Source organism: Pseudochaenichthys georgianus, chromosome 9 (genome assembly GCF_902827115.2).
Source record: "Pseudochaenichthys georgianus chromosome 9, fPseGeo1.2, whole genome shotgun sequence".
Classification (NCBI taxonomy): Eukaryota; Metazoa; Chordata; class Actinopteri; order Perciformes; family Channichthyidae; genus Pseudochaenichthys; species Pseudochaenichthys georgianus.
The window spans coordinates 38,471,390-38,484,921 of record NC_047511.1 but is presented as its reverse complement, the minus strand read 5'-3'; the positions used below and the strand labels follow the sequence as shown (position 1 = coordinate 38,484,921).

The following is a 13,532-nucleotide window of genomic DNA, read 5'->3' as shown; positions in this document are numbered from 1 at the left end:
TGTATAATGAGCAAATGTATGGAAGGACGTTAACAGTCAGACTGATGAGGAAAGAAAAGAAAGAAGGAAATAGGAGAGGCACAAATATGCACTTTAACATATTTCCAACCAAAACTGAGGTCTAGCGCAGCTTTAAGGTTGGAGGTCCGAGCGCTCGCTGATAAATTATAACCGCCCTCTGCCAACAACAATATTGATTGTCCTCCGATGAAATAGCTCAAATCAAGAAATATTGGACACACTGTTGGAACTGAGATCTAGTTTAAAGCCAGGTCCTGTTCGCAAGGGAGGAAGGTGGAGCGAGTGATGGGAGAAAAGCGAGTAAAAGCTGACAGAATGAGGGAGAGATTAGTATTCGATGGGAGGGTTCTGGGCTGTGGGGCCAATATGAAGTTCCTCTCCAAACAATCGCTCTCCATTAAGATGACTTATATTTGCAGAGAGAGTGGGTGGCATTGGAGCTAACCATGTAGGCCAAAACCACTGCCTCCCTCTGCAGCCTTTTTCCCCAGCTATGTTGTTGTTTGCTTAATTGGAACTTGTATGGATGTGTTTTCCATTGGCACGTCACAGTGTTGTGTGCTCAGAGAAGTGGACATCTGGTTTGAGGGCTATTTATTTGCCAATTGCCATAATTCTGTCACAGTGCCTCATCGCTTTGTGGCTCATTTTTCTTTTCTTTCGATTTAATACACATCTTCTGCCTAATATCTCTTCAGCGTGAGATTTGTGTGGATCTTCTCAGTCTGGGTTGCACCTCAAAGGTTCAACACACAGCCGTGTAGATATAATAATAATACTTTATATTTCTTTGGCGCTTTTCTTGAACCCAAAGACGCTTTACATTTGGGAGGGAGGGTAGACAAACAAAACAAAAAAAAACAAAAAGAAACAAAGAAACAAAACAACACAGAAAAGCAGTCAGGAGGAAGTTGGTTGAGAGGGGGGGGGGCTTATGGATACAGAGTTACAGAGATATGCTATGAAAAGTCAAAGGCTCATCCAACAATGCAACATAAATATATAGAAGACAAAACAAATAAAAAAGCAATACATATAGTGCAAGAATAAAGAGAGTAGGAATAAAATGGTGCAAGAGAATGTTGCAGGACTTATGTGCAAGTAAAATAGAATAAGATGAGCTAAAAACAGCATGTTAAATTAAATGCTGTACAGTGAATAAAAAATACTTCCTATTGTAAGATACATATGTAAGAGGCCTTTTTTATATATATCTCTGCATCACACATTGCGAAGCCTGGCTCCTGGCTACGTTTCAGTGATGGAATGTGCTTGTTGTTTCCGACTCTTTCCCATCGCTGTCTTGCCTCTCAGCGTTGGGACTTTGGGATTGCGGCAGAGCTGCGTTGCCATGGCAGCGGGCTGTGTTGCCGAGCTGTGCACACCTGGGATTTGGAGTCTCTCTCGCTGTATAGTCTCCATCTCTCTCCCATTTATTCCACCTTTCTCTCAGTTTTTTCTTCAGTGTAGCAGAGGCTATCAGCGCCCCGCTTTCTCTCAGCTTCTCTCAGTCTCCACAGCCTATCACCCTCAAAAGTACACTCACATACGTAATGAGACACATAGGCCTATACTTGAAAACAAAATGCATGTCCATACCAGTGTCTGCATGTGCTTCTATCAATACCTTCCTCTTTCCACCTCCTCATTTCACTTTCTCTGTAGTTGTCTCCACTTTATTTCCTGGCCATTCCCATGTGGGGGTTCAACTACGGCATTGCGAGATACCACAGTCCCCCGAGTCCCCTGGCATAGTCTACATCACTGTCTCCAGTTTACTTTGAAACACAGCAGCGCTTTTCACCGGACTGTGCTTCAAATTCTCATCCCTTGATTTAAAGTGTAATAACATTGACTCTAATTCTAAGCTAAACAGCTGGCATTGATGTCAGAGCTGTAATCATGTAGATACACACACACACACCATCCACAAGATACAAAAATAATGAATGTCTTCTTTGACTGCCAGTGTGTGAAAAGGTAGCAAACAATCCTGTTCACAATTCTTTCATGTGCTTTTGTTTTTGTTTCTGATGTACAAACATGTGTCCTCTTATTTACCTTTGCAGGTTTTTCTTGAAGTTTTTCCTGAAATGTAACCAGAATTGTCTGAAGACGGCGGGAAACCCAAGGGACATGAGGAGATTTCAGGTACGAAAATGCATGTGCTTGAGTGGGAAGAGGGATGGTATATCGGACTGAGTATAGGACTCAACTTTAAAAAAAAATAGTGTGCAGTATAGCAAAACATACCCCCTTCATGCCCTTCCATCTTAAATGTATTATTCAACAATCAAATTCTTGTCTGTTATAGCAGGTAGCGTTTACATCTAATGCAAAGCTCTAACCTGTTAAACCCCAAAGCCACCCTCTGCAGGGGCTTTTTTGTCTATTTCTCACGACACTGACTCAGGGCATCTTAATATTTAAGAACCTATTAATGTGTTATACCAGATTAACGGGAAGAATCTCAGCTAACTGACAATACAAATTTTTTTTACCAAAACATAACACAAGTCTCATAAGAAGCATCTAAATGACCCTTGAACGAAAAATGCTAACGCACTTTGGCACAGAACTCAAGATAAAAGATAGGCCTACCCTTATTACTTATCGTAGCTGCACATACAAGATATCCGATTAAAACTAAGGTTCCACAGATTAGTTAGGTATAGTATCATCACTGAGTGATCCGAACTCGCGGCAGGGGAAGCAAACACAGACATCACAACACGTACCTTTACGGAGCTTTTACGGGAGATCGTCCGTAGCTGTCAATCTGATCAAAAGATTTGTTCAATGGCATTAAAACGAGAAAAAACGCGGCTGAATCGGTGAATCCATAGGTTGATAATGTTTCTGTGGATTTGAAAAAATTATTTATAATCCATAATTCCATTTTTCTGTAAAAATCGAAGAGTAAAAGTTAGCTGCTAATGGTAGCCAGCAGAGTTATCGCGGCTTCCGGTTTTGGCTATGCGTCAGTCTCACACACACACATGACCAAATAAGGAGTATTTGGGAGTTCCCCTCGATTCCATTGGCTCTGACGGTTAGAAAGAGATGTCAATCAGCAAAATCGAGCAAGGGGGGCCAGAGATATGGAAAATCCACCCAAATGAACCCAGAAGTGTTTTTTGTATGCTAAATCTCTCTAAAAATGTCACATTTAACTTGTTTTGCATCAATCTTGATACAGGGTACTTATTATATGTTGTAGTTTGGATTTTTTTAGTCTATCATCCCATCATTCAAGGGTGGTTTTCATTATAAGTAATATTTCTTTTTTGGACGGACACAATAATTAAAATTGTTACTGTGTTCAATCTGAATTTACTTTAAAATAAAAACATCTATATTGATTTTGACACCTCTACATCCAACTCACAGGTGTGTAACCTTGCTTTGAGAAAAAAGATTATTAATGTAACCCTTTTAGAAGGGAAGATATGGTCATTTGTTTTGGGAATGTCATTTTCTAGCCTGAGACCTGAAAAACAGGCTCAGGGCTTAACAAAGAATCGGAAGACAGGAGTTAGAGGTGAAAGTTAAAAATCAATAAGGAGTCAGAGGGACGGAAAGACAAACTAGAGGAGTCAGATATGTGGGAGACTTGGTCGTTGGGGTGCTGGGGTGCAGGAAATAGTTTGAGGTGTTTCAGGAAGTTGTCAGGAATTGAGTGATTGGCTCCAGATGGAGGAGGTCATGCTCCGTGACCCAGGAAGTGGTCACAGGGGACTCTCCCGGCCCACTTCCTCTGCCGTCTTTCAGCACCAGCGGCCCCTGTCTGGCATTCTCCTTCTCCCAGCAAAACCTCCATCCCTTTCCCTTCTCCGTGCTCCCTCTGTCTTTCACCGTGTTTGCTTTAACTCCTGGGATGTGACACATGCTGAGAAGTTACGAGCATGCAGGCGCTCCAAGACTCTCATCTCTGGGTTAAAAGGTGATCAGGGCTGGACAGGAGTCTGCTGCTTGATCGATAATTTACAGTTATTTTCCTTTAGGTTCCCCTCCCTTTCCTGCGCCTATAGCACATATGCTTTTCCCCCCTTTTCTTTCTCATGTTCCTTCACCTGCAAAATTACTGCCATGTGTTTATTTCGAAGGGAGAGAACGGTTTTATCTTAACAGTCCGATTTTATTTAAGAAAAGCACGTTATAAATAGTTCTACTACTGACAATTGGAAATCACTTGTTCTCACTAAGGCCCATTGCCGTTAACTCTCATAAACATGTATCAAGCATCACTTCGGAAAACCCCCTCAAGTATCCTCTCATTAATTGTATGTGTCATCCATGCAAGGCAGATGTGGAAAGGGACACACATGCTGCGGCCAGAAAATCAAATTAGGGCCACAATATATCATCCTCTGCTTTAACGGCCGGCAAAAATGGGAGATCTGGTCCATATGTTTGGTGTCATTGAAGGATCAGGAGGAGACAGCGATGGGCCTGCTGCATGCTGTATGAATCAAAAAGTGAGGCAAGAGGCAGTGGGAGGCCATATGGAGACCTGATGGAGGAGTGGAGGGCTGTTTGAGCAGTGTCATCACCAGAATGCAGACATATTGTGAAGATCCTAGGGATGTCACATTACCTATTGAGAAATATTACTATCACCTGCATGCCCGAAACAAATTGTCGCTCAGGGATTCTGCTGTTGTAACCGGAGAGTGTGATTCGCTGCGTGCTGTCTCAGTTGTGCACACACACTCATGTATCTTCCTCCTGTCTTCTTTCAGGTGGTCTTGTCCAGCACTGTGAGTGTAGACGGCCACATCCTGGCAGTGTCAGACAACATGTTCGTCCACAACAACTCGAAACACGGCCGGAGGGCCCGCAAGTTGGAGCCAGGCGAGTCTGCGGAGAATTCAATGGAATATGGTGAGACACTAAAACACTATGTCACACCACATCTATCTGTCCTCACACATGTCTACTACCATGATTCACTTTGAGAAACATAGTATTAACTGTAGCAGCGGGTACTGATGATGCTTAATGTCCACTTATAATCACTATGATATATCAAAACATAACCAGTGGTGCTACTGAGGTCATTAACTGAGGTCATTACTGTATCAGTGAAATACTTGACTTCACATAAAGCAAAGCTGATCCATCTCCACTTAAAAGCTAACATTTCACATTTTTGTCTAAATGAAAAAACACACACTAACCCATTCGCCTTTTACTGTTTTTACAGAGTACTGTGAAAAGTGACTATTTAATACATCATTTCATAGAGAGATGTTCTTTTTTACTAAACTACATTTACACTTTTAGTTAGTTGCTATATTTAAATCTGTACTGCTATAATTCAAATAACTACCCGGTAGAAATTCAAGTGGTTAAGAATACCTCAACAGCAGCCAGCCTCAACATCATAATACCCCTCCCACAGTTTTGTATCAATAATTATTATTTAACAAAACAACGTTTACATCACTGTGGATATGGACGATATTTAAGCTTCTTTACTGTTCTATATGATTCCAGCTCATGATTAACCACGCTATGAAGTTATTGATGTATAATAAAACCACCCAGATAATATGAGGGTAGCCATTAAATTATCTTTTAACTTTAAAGATGGGCCTGAGAACTTTACACACATTCCCACTGAAACAAATGAAGCATGGTCTTTCCACTCATGTTTCATTTGGTGCTCATCCTGCATTAAAACTCTTGCTTTGCTCTCCCGTGCAGCCACCCCCTGCATCAAAGCCATCAGTCCCAGTGAGGGCTGGACCACTGGCGGGGCGATGGTCATCGTCATCGGGGAGAACTTCTTTGACGGGCTGCAGGTGGTGTTTGGCAGCATGCTCGTGTGGAGTGAGGTAGGAATTGTCTCCAGAACATCTCACTAATGATGGTACAGTCTGAAGCATATTTTGAAATGATATATATAGCATATGGCTTGTCTCATTATTTAGATGATTTATGGGAAGTCTACATAAATTAATCTTTTTTTCACAGTGTTATGTTAGCCTAAATATTTACAAGGCACGGGGGGTAATCATTTTGCTGTTTTCTTTTTCTTAGCTGATCACGCCGCACGCTATCCGTGTCCAGACTCCTCCTCGACACATCCCAGGGGTCGTTGAGGTCACACTGTCTTATAAATCCAAACAGTTCTGCAAGGGAGCACCTGGACGCTTCATCTACACAGGTATTTATAAAACACACTTTAGACCTCACAGATTCCTAACTGTTTCAGGGTCGTTGAGCATGACATTTGAATCAACTTCACTGCAGATTTGATTTTCAATATGTGTTTGTTTTTTATTGTATTTCAGCCCTAAATGAGCCAACTATAGATTACGGTTTCCAGCGCCTTCAAAAGGTCATTCCTCGACATCCTGGTGATCCAGACAAACTAGCCAAGGTGAGAGACTCTCATAGGAAATACATTACATTACATTACATTGCATTTAGCTGACGCTTTTATCCAAAGCGACTTACAATAAGTACATTCGACCAGGAAGACACAACCTTGAAGAAAACAGAATCATACAAGTACATCAGGTTTCATAGAGCCAAACATTTCAAGTGCTGCTCAACTGGCTTTAGATAAGCCAGTACTTTATGCCAGTCCTATTTATCCTCTTATGCTAGACTCCTTAAACAGCTTGATAGTAATGTTATAAGTTATGTTCTTTGCAGGAGATCCTCCTGAAGAGAGCAGCAGATCTTGTAGAGGCCCTGTACGGAAATCCACACAGTAATCAGGTAACAGCAGAAACTTTGATACAATATCTTAAATATATACATAAAACATGCAGATATTCGAAAAACCACAAGTGCATGTTTTTGCCCATTCAGTATTTATTGTATATACACTGCATTGCTGGTGACCATTTTTCAAAGACTGCCTTTCTTAAAAAAAAAAAAAAAGGCTTCCTACTTTCCATGAAGCCACTAGTTTTCCATTCATTTAAGTAATTCACTTGCAGGGATTTTAAACCTGTTTGAGATAGGTACTCAATCAGAGTGAATAATGAGAAGGCTTACTTTTTTAGCAAGATAATCTGAGTCGATCAGTCATTTCATTGCTTTGAGTGTCAAGAAGCTTAAACATTTGAGATTTGACAGCAGCCAAAAAGTTGATTGGTCTTCTTGGAAATACCCACCTTCATGGATTTTCAAAAGAACATCACCTGGCCTCTTCATGGTCTATGACTCTGCAAACCTTTGCTAATTCCCTGTGTTGTTGTATCTCCTGTAGGACATGTTGCTGAAGCGCGCCGCGGACATCGCCGAGGCGCTCTACAGTGTTCCCCGTCCTCACAGCCAGCTGCAGGCGCTGCCCAGCTCCCCGGCCCACGGCAGCGTCATGGGCCTGGGATCCTATCCTTCTCAGTTAGGCGTCAGCATTGGAGATCACGGGCAAAGCAGCCAAGGTAAGCAAAAAGAGACAAACTATAAATCATAAAGGTTTTTCTTCCACTAATGAAGCTCAGAACTGACCTGAACTTTATATTATTCCTCCAGGTTACATTAGAAATTCCAGCAGCTTGTCTCCAAGGGGTTACCCATCAGCCTCCACCCCTCAGCAGTCAGGCTATGGCGGCGGAGGCATGACCGGAGGCTATGGGACGGTTCCCATGACCAGTCTAGGAGTACCTGGCTCTCCTGGTTTCAGCAGTGCCTCCCCCACAGGCTCTCCCTACAGTAAGACCTGATCCCGATCTATATATTTCTGAGTCCACCACTGTGATATTCAAACGTGAGACTAATCGTTGCTCTCTCTTTTGCAGTAATGCCCTCCAGCCCCACTATACCAGGCAGCTCCAGCTCTTCATCGTCTCTCTTGCCTTTCTCCTCCTTCCCGTCTGCTGCTAAACAGAAGAGTGCTTTTGCTCCCGTCCTCAGGCCCCAGGGCTCCCCCTCCCCTGCCTGCCCCGCCTCAGGGGGGAACAGCTTCAGAGGTAGCCATCCGACTCACTATCTGACCCCCCTGTCTGAACTCACGAATGCAGTCTAACCCCCTTGTACTAACCACTCGCAAAGCTTTGACTGAACAAGACAGAAAAAAGTTGCTGGATGTACAATAATGCAAGACCTGATTGATTAGAATTATAGATTTTGTATATTTTTTTCTCTCCAGCGATGACGGGCCTGGTTGTTCCCTTGATGTAGCAAAGCACCCTCCCAAATCTACCCCAGACCACTGCTTCACTTAGCCCATCTTTTGGCATAAAGAGGGAAGGGAGAAAGGAGAATTGATCCCTAGCGACCATGTATAACTGTCCCTCCGCAGCCTCCCCCTGCCATTTCTTAGTCCCTTCTCCATCCAGCTGGATTAACGGGACGAGGTACAAAATGTCCAAAGACCAGCCATCGACTCCAGAGGCCGAGCACATTAACTAGAGACAAAGCTCCTTCGCTGGCAGCCGGACCATGTATGTGTGTATCATGAAGCGTCTACATTTTGAAAGGGAGCAAAAGGAAAACTCAAGCTTCAACAGCATCTGTATTTACCTCTGGCCCGCTGTCACATGCAGCATCTGATTTTTTCCAACAACCTGCCCAAACCTTGGCCAGAGACGTACAGGACGCGCTGTGAGAGCACTGACGGACTATTCTGATGTAATGTTGCAGCTCCAAGAAGCAGGGTGCTATTTGTCTGTGTATGGACACCTGAAATGGCATGTGTGTACACTGTCTGTGAGTTAGCGAGAGGTTTTTCTGTAGTAGACTCTTCGAAGACGATTTACATTCCAGAAAAATAGACCCTTTATTTTTTGTTTCTGATCTCTACGGTTTTACAAGGGAGAACTCTTTGTCTCAAGGGTTATTACTAAAGGAATTCATATATTGATTTATTTAAGAACAAGCAATTTAACTTATTATAGGTAGTTTAGGGAATAATATAAACGTGTTTTTATAAAGTGGTCTTTTTCCAAATGAAGTTCTTACCAACTGCTAATTAATTTGCTAAATTATCATTTTGAATTGATTCTGTGGTGGAGAAAATAAACTCTGACACACTTTCTTGGAATAAAAACGTCTTCTTCTTGCACAACAACATCTAAATGTTATGCCCAGATCTAAAGAAGGTTATTGTCCTTGTGCAAAGGAAACATGTTATAGTTAGCCTTATCCTTATTTCACTTATAATGCATGCTTTGTCACACCAATTCCCTGATATTATTTCAATCCACTTTACTTTCTATATTTATATTTTCACAACTCATAGATTTTACTGTTTTATTTTAAATGTCTCAACCCAGTACATGTCTCTAGTCTCTATGCAGTACAGTACATAAAAGCACAAACTGCTCAAAAGTATTAGGTGTTCATTAATTCATACCATGCTGGTCTTACGCATTCATTTCTGTCATCAAAACACAAACTTCATTCTCAGGACGTGAAAACAAAGAACACAAAGAGTGGATGACATTTGCAAATTTGTTTTTAGAGTTTTGTTAATTTTATTTATTTTAAAAAATATTAGCAATTTAATATTATGTTTTTTGAAGCCATCTTTCTCTGAAACGGTACAAAAAATGGTTCAAATGTGATTTGTATATCTTAAGGTGTAATTATATTTTGTGCTCCAAATAAATCAAATAAGAAAATTGAGGATTGTCTTGGTGGCTTCTTTTTACAAAGACTCTATTTTCACACATTATCTGACTATTTAGTGGACATTAAGACTTTCCTACAAGAAACCACATCTCAGGATCTATTTTTGTGCCGTCACCTGTGAGCTCGTGCAGCTTGCAAAACTGTTTTGTATACATAGCTGATGAGCCGCAGCATCTTAATTGTGATGCGAGCGTTAAAGACTGAGTAGAGCATGTCAAGATAAACAACAACACCCCCCATCTCTCTCCTCTTCAATAAGCCTGCTTTTCTCCGAGGACCGAGCCTCCTGGGGCCCGAGTGAGAACCACATGAGTCTCCCTCCAAAGCGTCCTCCTCCTCTCTGTTAAAACACACACACACACACACACACACACACACACACACACACACACACACACACACACACACACACACACACACACACACACACACACACACACACACACACACACACACACACACACACACACACACACATACACACACACACACACACACACACACACCTCGACATGTGCCTCATCACTGCCTTTTTTATCCGGTCTTTGTTTGGTACTGCTTCATCCCGTCTTTCTTTCTCTCCTCTCTTTTGCTCCCCTGAAATGGCCCTTCTGTGCTAATGTAATTAGCACTGGTAAAGAAGGGCAGTTAATTACCCACTCTATTTTGATCGGGTAATTAATGTTATGCCAGGAAACAGCAACTGTTTCATTAACATAGCGCTCAAAGCAGTGAGGGGGCAGGGTAGCACCAAGTAGATGCACGTCTCTGTGTGTGTGTGTGTGTGTGTGTGTGTGTGTGTGTGTGTGTGTGTGTGTGTGTGTGTGTGTGTGTGTGTGTGTGTGTGTGCGTGTGTGTGTGTGTGTGTGTGTGTGTGTGTGTGCGTGCGTGCGTGCGTGTGTGTGTGTGTGTGTGTGTGTGTGTGTGTGTGTGTGTGTGTGTGTGTGCGCGCTGTATGATACATGTATGTGCAAACAGTGTATCAACAGCTCAGAGACAGTGAGAGGGATGTGGACTTCAAACCAGCACTGACCCTCTCTGTGATCTAACCTCAACAGCAAGTCACTGTTTCTCTCTGTTCTTTCTTTGTTAACATCAAGTGGCACATGTCAAAAAAAAAAACTCCGGCTGCTGCGTCTTCTTCCTCCTCCTCCTCCTCCTCATCTCTCTCTCTCTCTTTCTCTCTTTTGATTTGCTGTTAATTTGACAAGTTAAAGTCAGCTTTGTTCCCGGCACCTCAGCATTCATCTTGCTGAGTTCTCCTTCTGCCCAGTGGTGCAAGAGCCATATGCTTCTCCTTCCCACATGACTGTTTTGTTGCTGCTGTTGTGAGACTGCTGAAGTCCCATTGACTGTCTTCTGATCACATTTTGGATTAAGACAGGATGAGAAGCCACCTGCCACCAAGTCGTTCCACATCACACTGTGTGCACAGCTTCAAAGGAGCTGCTGGGCATATGAGAGCAAACACCATGTCATCTTTCATTATCGATACTGCTTAAGTACTGATGAGCCTCCATGTTTAGGTTACAGTATTGGCTTCCTCACAATACAAGGAGCATAAAGCACAACATACACCCTTCCCTTTTAGCCTCTCAAGGGATGTGTTTGTGTTTATATACCCAATTAGCCCTCCGGCCACAGCATGGTCATGCATTAGGCGGACATTAGCCCCGGGTGTATGTACGTTGGTGTGTATGAAATACACTTTCTCATTTGAGGTACAATTTAAGGGGTGTGCGTGCCTTATTAGGCATACAGAGGCAGAGCTTGACAGGGGTGGCCCACTGTTTTTCAAATAGATTGGTAGATTGGCGTCCACACACCCAGCCTTTGGCCCGTCCGTAAAACCCGCATTGTTGCCCATTAGACCACTGGACCCCGATTCCTTTTTCCAAAATGAGTCCCCCACCCTTGCTGCCATTCCCTTGGGTGTCAGTAGAGTGGGGTGGCAGATGGGACAGACACAGAGCTGCCCCATGAGACCACCCCCCCCCAACAAAATACACACACACACACACACACACACACACACACACACACACACACACACACACACACACACACACACACACACACACACACACACACACACACACACACACACACACACACACACACACACAAAAGCACATACACATATAGGTGCACACACACGCTCAGACATGCATGCATGCACATATGCATAAGGACAACCACACACACACACACACACACACACACACACACACACACACACACACACACACACACACACACACACACACACACACACACACACACACACACACACACACACACACACACACACACACACACACACACACACACACACACACACACACACACACACACACTCAGAAGCACGGGCAGCAACACATAGCTCCCCTGCCCCCCCCAAACACAAACCTCATCTGTCAGCCTGCTTTTGTCCAGGCCACAGAAGTGTGTTCTGTGAACATGGAGTGACGTCTCTGTCCCTGCCTCTCAATCTGTGCTCTGTTTACCTGTGTGGGTGTGGGTGTGTGTGTGTGTGTGTGTGTGTGTGTGTGTGTGTGTGTGTGTGTGTGTGTGTGTGTGTGTGTGTGTGTGTGTGTGTGTGTGTGTGTGTGTGTGTGTGTGTGTGTGTGTGTGTGTGTGTGTGTGTGTGTGTGTGTGTGTCTGTCTGTGTGAGTGTGAGGGAGAGACAGAACTCCACAGTAACAGCTGCAAGGGGTGAGATGTGTAACTCAAATGATGCTTCTGAGGTGAATACATTTGAAAAGTCATGATGTGTCCACTTGTTTCTAATCTTGCATTACAAACTGTATGCCTAGCAAGTTTAATAATATTAAATTCATGAACTATTTATCATTTAGGTAGATTTAAAGTGTCATGTTTATCAAATTGATTTGATGTAGCCTTGATATAGATAAGACACAGAAAGACATTCAGTGTGTTGCATGGATTCAATCAAAATTAGACATATTTGATTTTAGTCCTGTATTCATGCATAAGATGAAAACAACATTGATTATATCTGTTGTCTGTTTTAAACATAATTTTAAAATAAAGGCAGTTTTCACCCATTTGATAGTTTATGTTTATGTACTATACTTCATAGTATGCATCAGAGGGGGAAAAGGTATACATAGAGCCTTTACTTTTGTAAAAGTAGAAATACTTTGGTTTAAAAATTCCATTAAAATTGAAAGTCCTGAATTACTTAAGTAGAAGTATAGAAGTATTGTTAGCTGCAAGTATCAAAGATACAAGTACCCCTTATGCACAATAGCTGTTTTGAAGGTAAAAAGTATTATATTATTATAGAAGATTACATTGTAATTTATTCTTATTGCTTACAAATACATGTAAGATCATTCTATGTTGTAGTTTTTTATTTATTTAGACAATGTAGCTGGTAACTTTGAGTGTAAGTATAAAGAAGCAATGCATTGAAATACTCAAGTAAAGTACAAGTATAACAACATAGAACTTAAGTACAGTACTTCAGAAAATGTACTAATTTACTTTCCACTACTACATGCTATCCTATGCTACCATGTCCTATCATACAATACAATATCCTACTATGCTATACTCAAATATATTCTGCACTATAGTAGGTCTACAATGCCATACTATAGTTTATCTGTCTCTTATGGTTTACCTTTGTATTTATTCCTCAGGTCTGCCTTGTTAGTAAACATGCCTAACATCAGGATTCTCCTTATAACATATGCATAATGCAGAGTATACAGAGAGTAAGATATACATTTGTGTCTGTAGTAAATACTTTCCATGTCACGATCTTTCTCCTCCTCTGGGTATAATATTGACAATTAGCCAGATTAGAGGAGTGGGGTTTGTTATTTAGGCCAAACGCAATTATTGACTGTTTGTGCGCGCGCCTGTGTGAGGTGAGAAGGCCCCACACC

At 42.1% G+C, this 13,532-nt stretch overlaps 1 protein-coding gene across 2 annotated transcripts in view; it reads left to right on the top strand.

The window, feature by feature from the left end:
* ebf2 (EBF transcription factor 2) overlaps positions 1–9,544 on the top strand; it is a 31,493-nt gene extending 21,949 nt beyond the window's left edge. The window contains exons 7-16 of one of the 2 annotated variants that reach the window (XM_034091179.2): positions 2,091–2,172; positions 4,764–4,905; positions 5,731–5,861; positions 6,067–6,193; positions 6,321–6,409; positions 6,688–6,753; positions 7,250–7,424; positions 7,516–7,695; positions 7,782–7,952; positions 8,132–9,544. In XM_034091179.2, the coding sequence (XP_033947070.1) occupies positions 2,091–2,172; positions 4,764–4,905; positions 5,731–5,861; positions 6,067–6,193; positions 6,321–6,409; positions 6,688–6,753; positions 7,250–7,424; positions 7,516–7,695; positions 7,782–7,952; positions 8,132–8,163 (1,195 nt within the window). In that variant the 3' untranslated portion in view covers positions 8,164–9,544. Of the gene's footprint in view, positions 1–2,090; positions 2,173–4,763; positions 4,906–5,730; positions 5,862–6,066; positions 6,194–6,320; positions 6,410–6,687; positions 6,754–7,249; positions 7,425–7,515; positions 7,696–7,781 lie in introns of both variants that reach the window. The other variant, XM_034091178.2, reaches the window with a different exon arrangement.
* Positions 9,545–13,532: the final 3,988 nt, after the last annotated feature.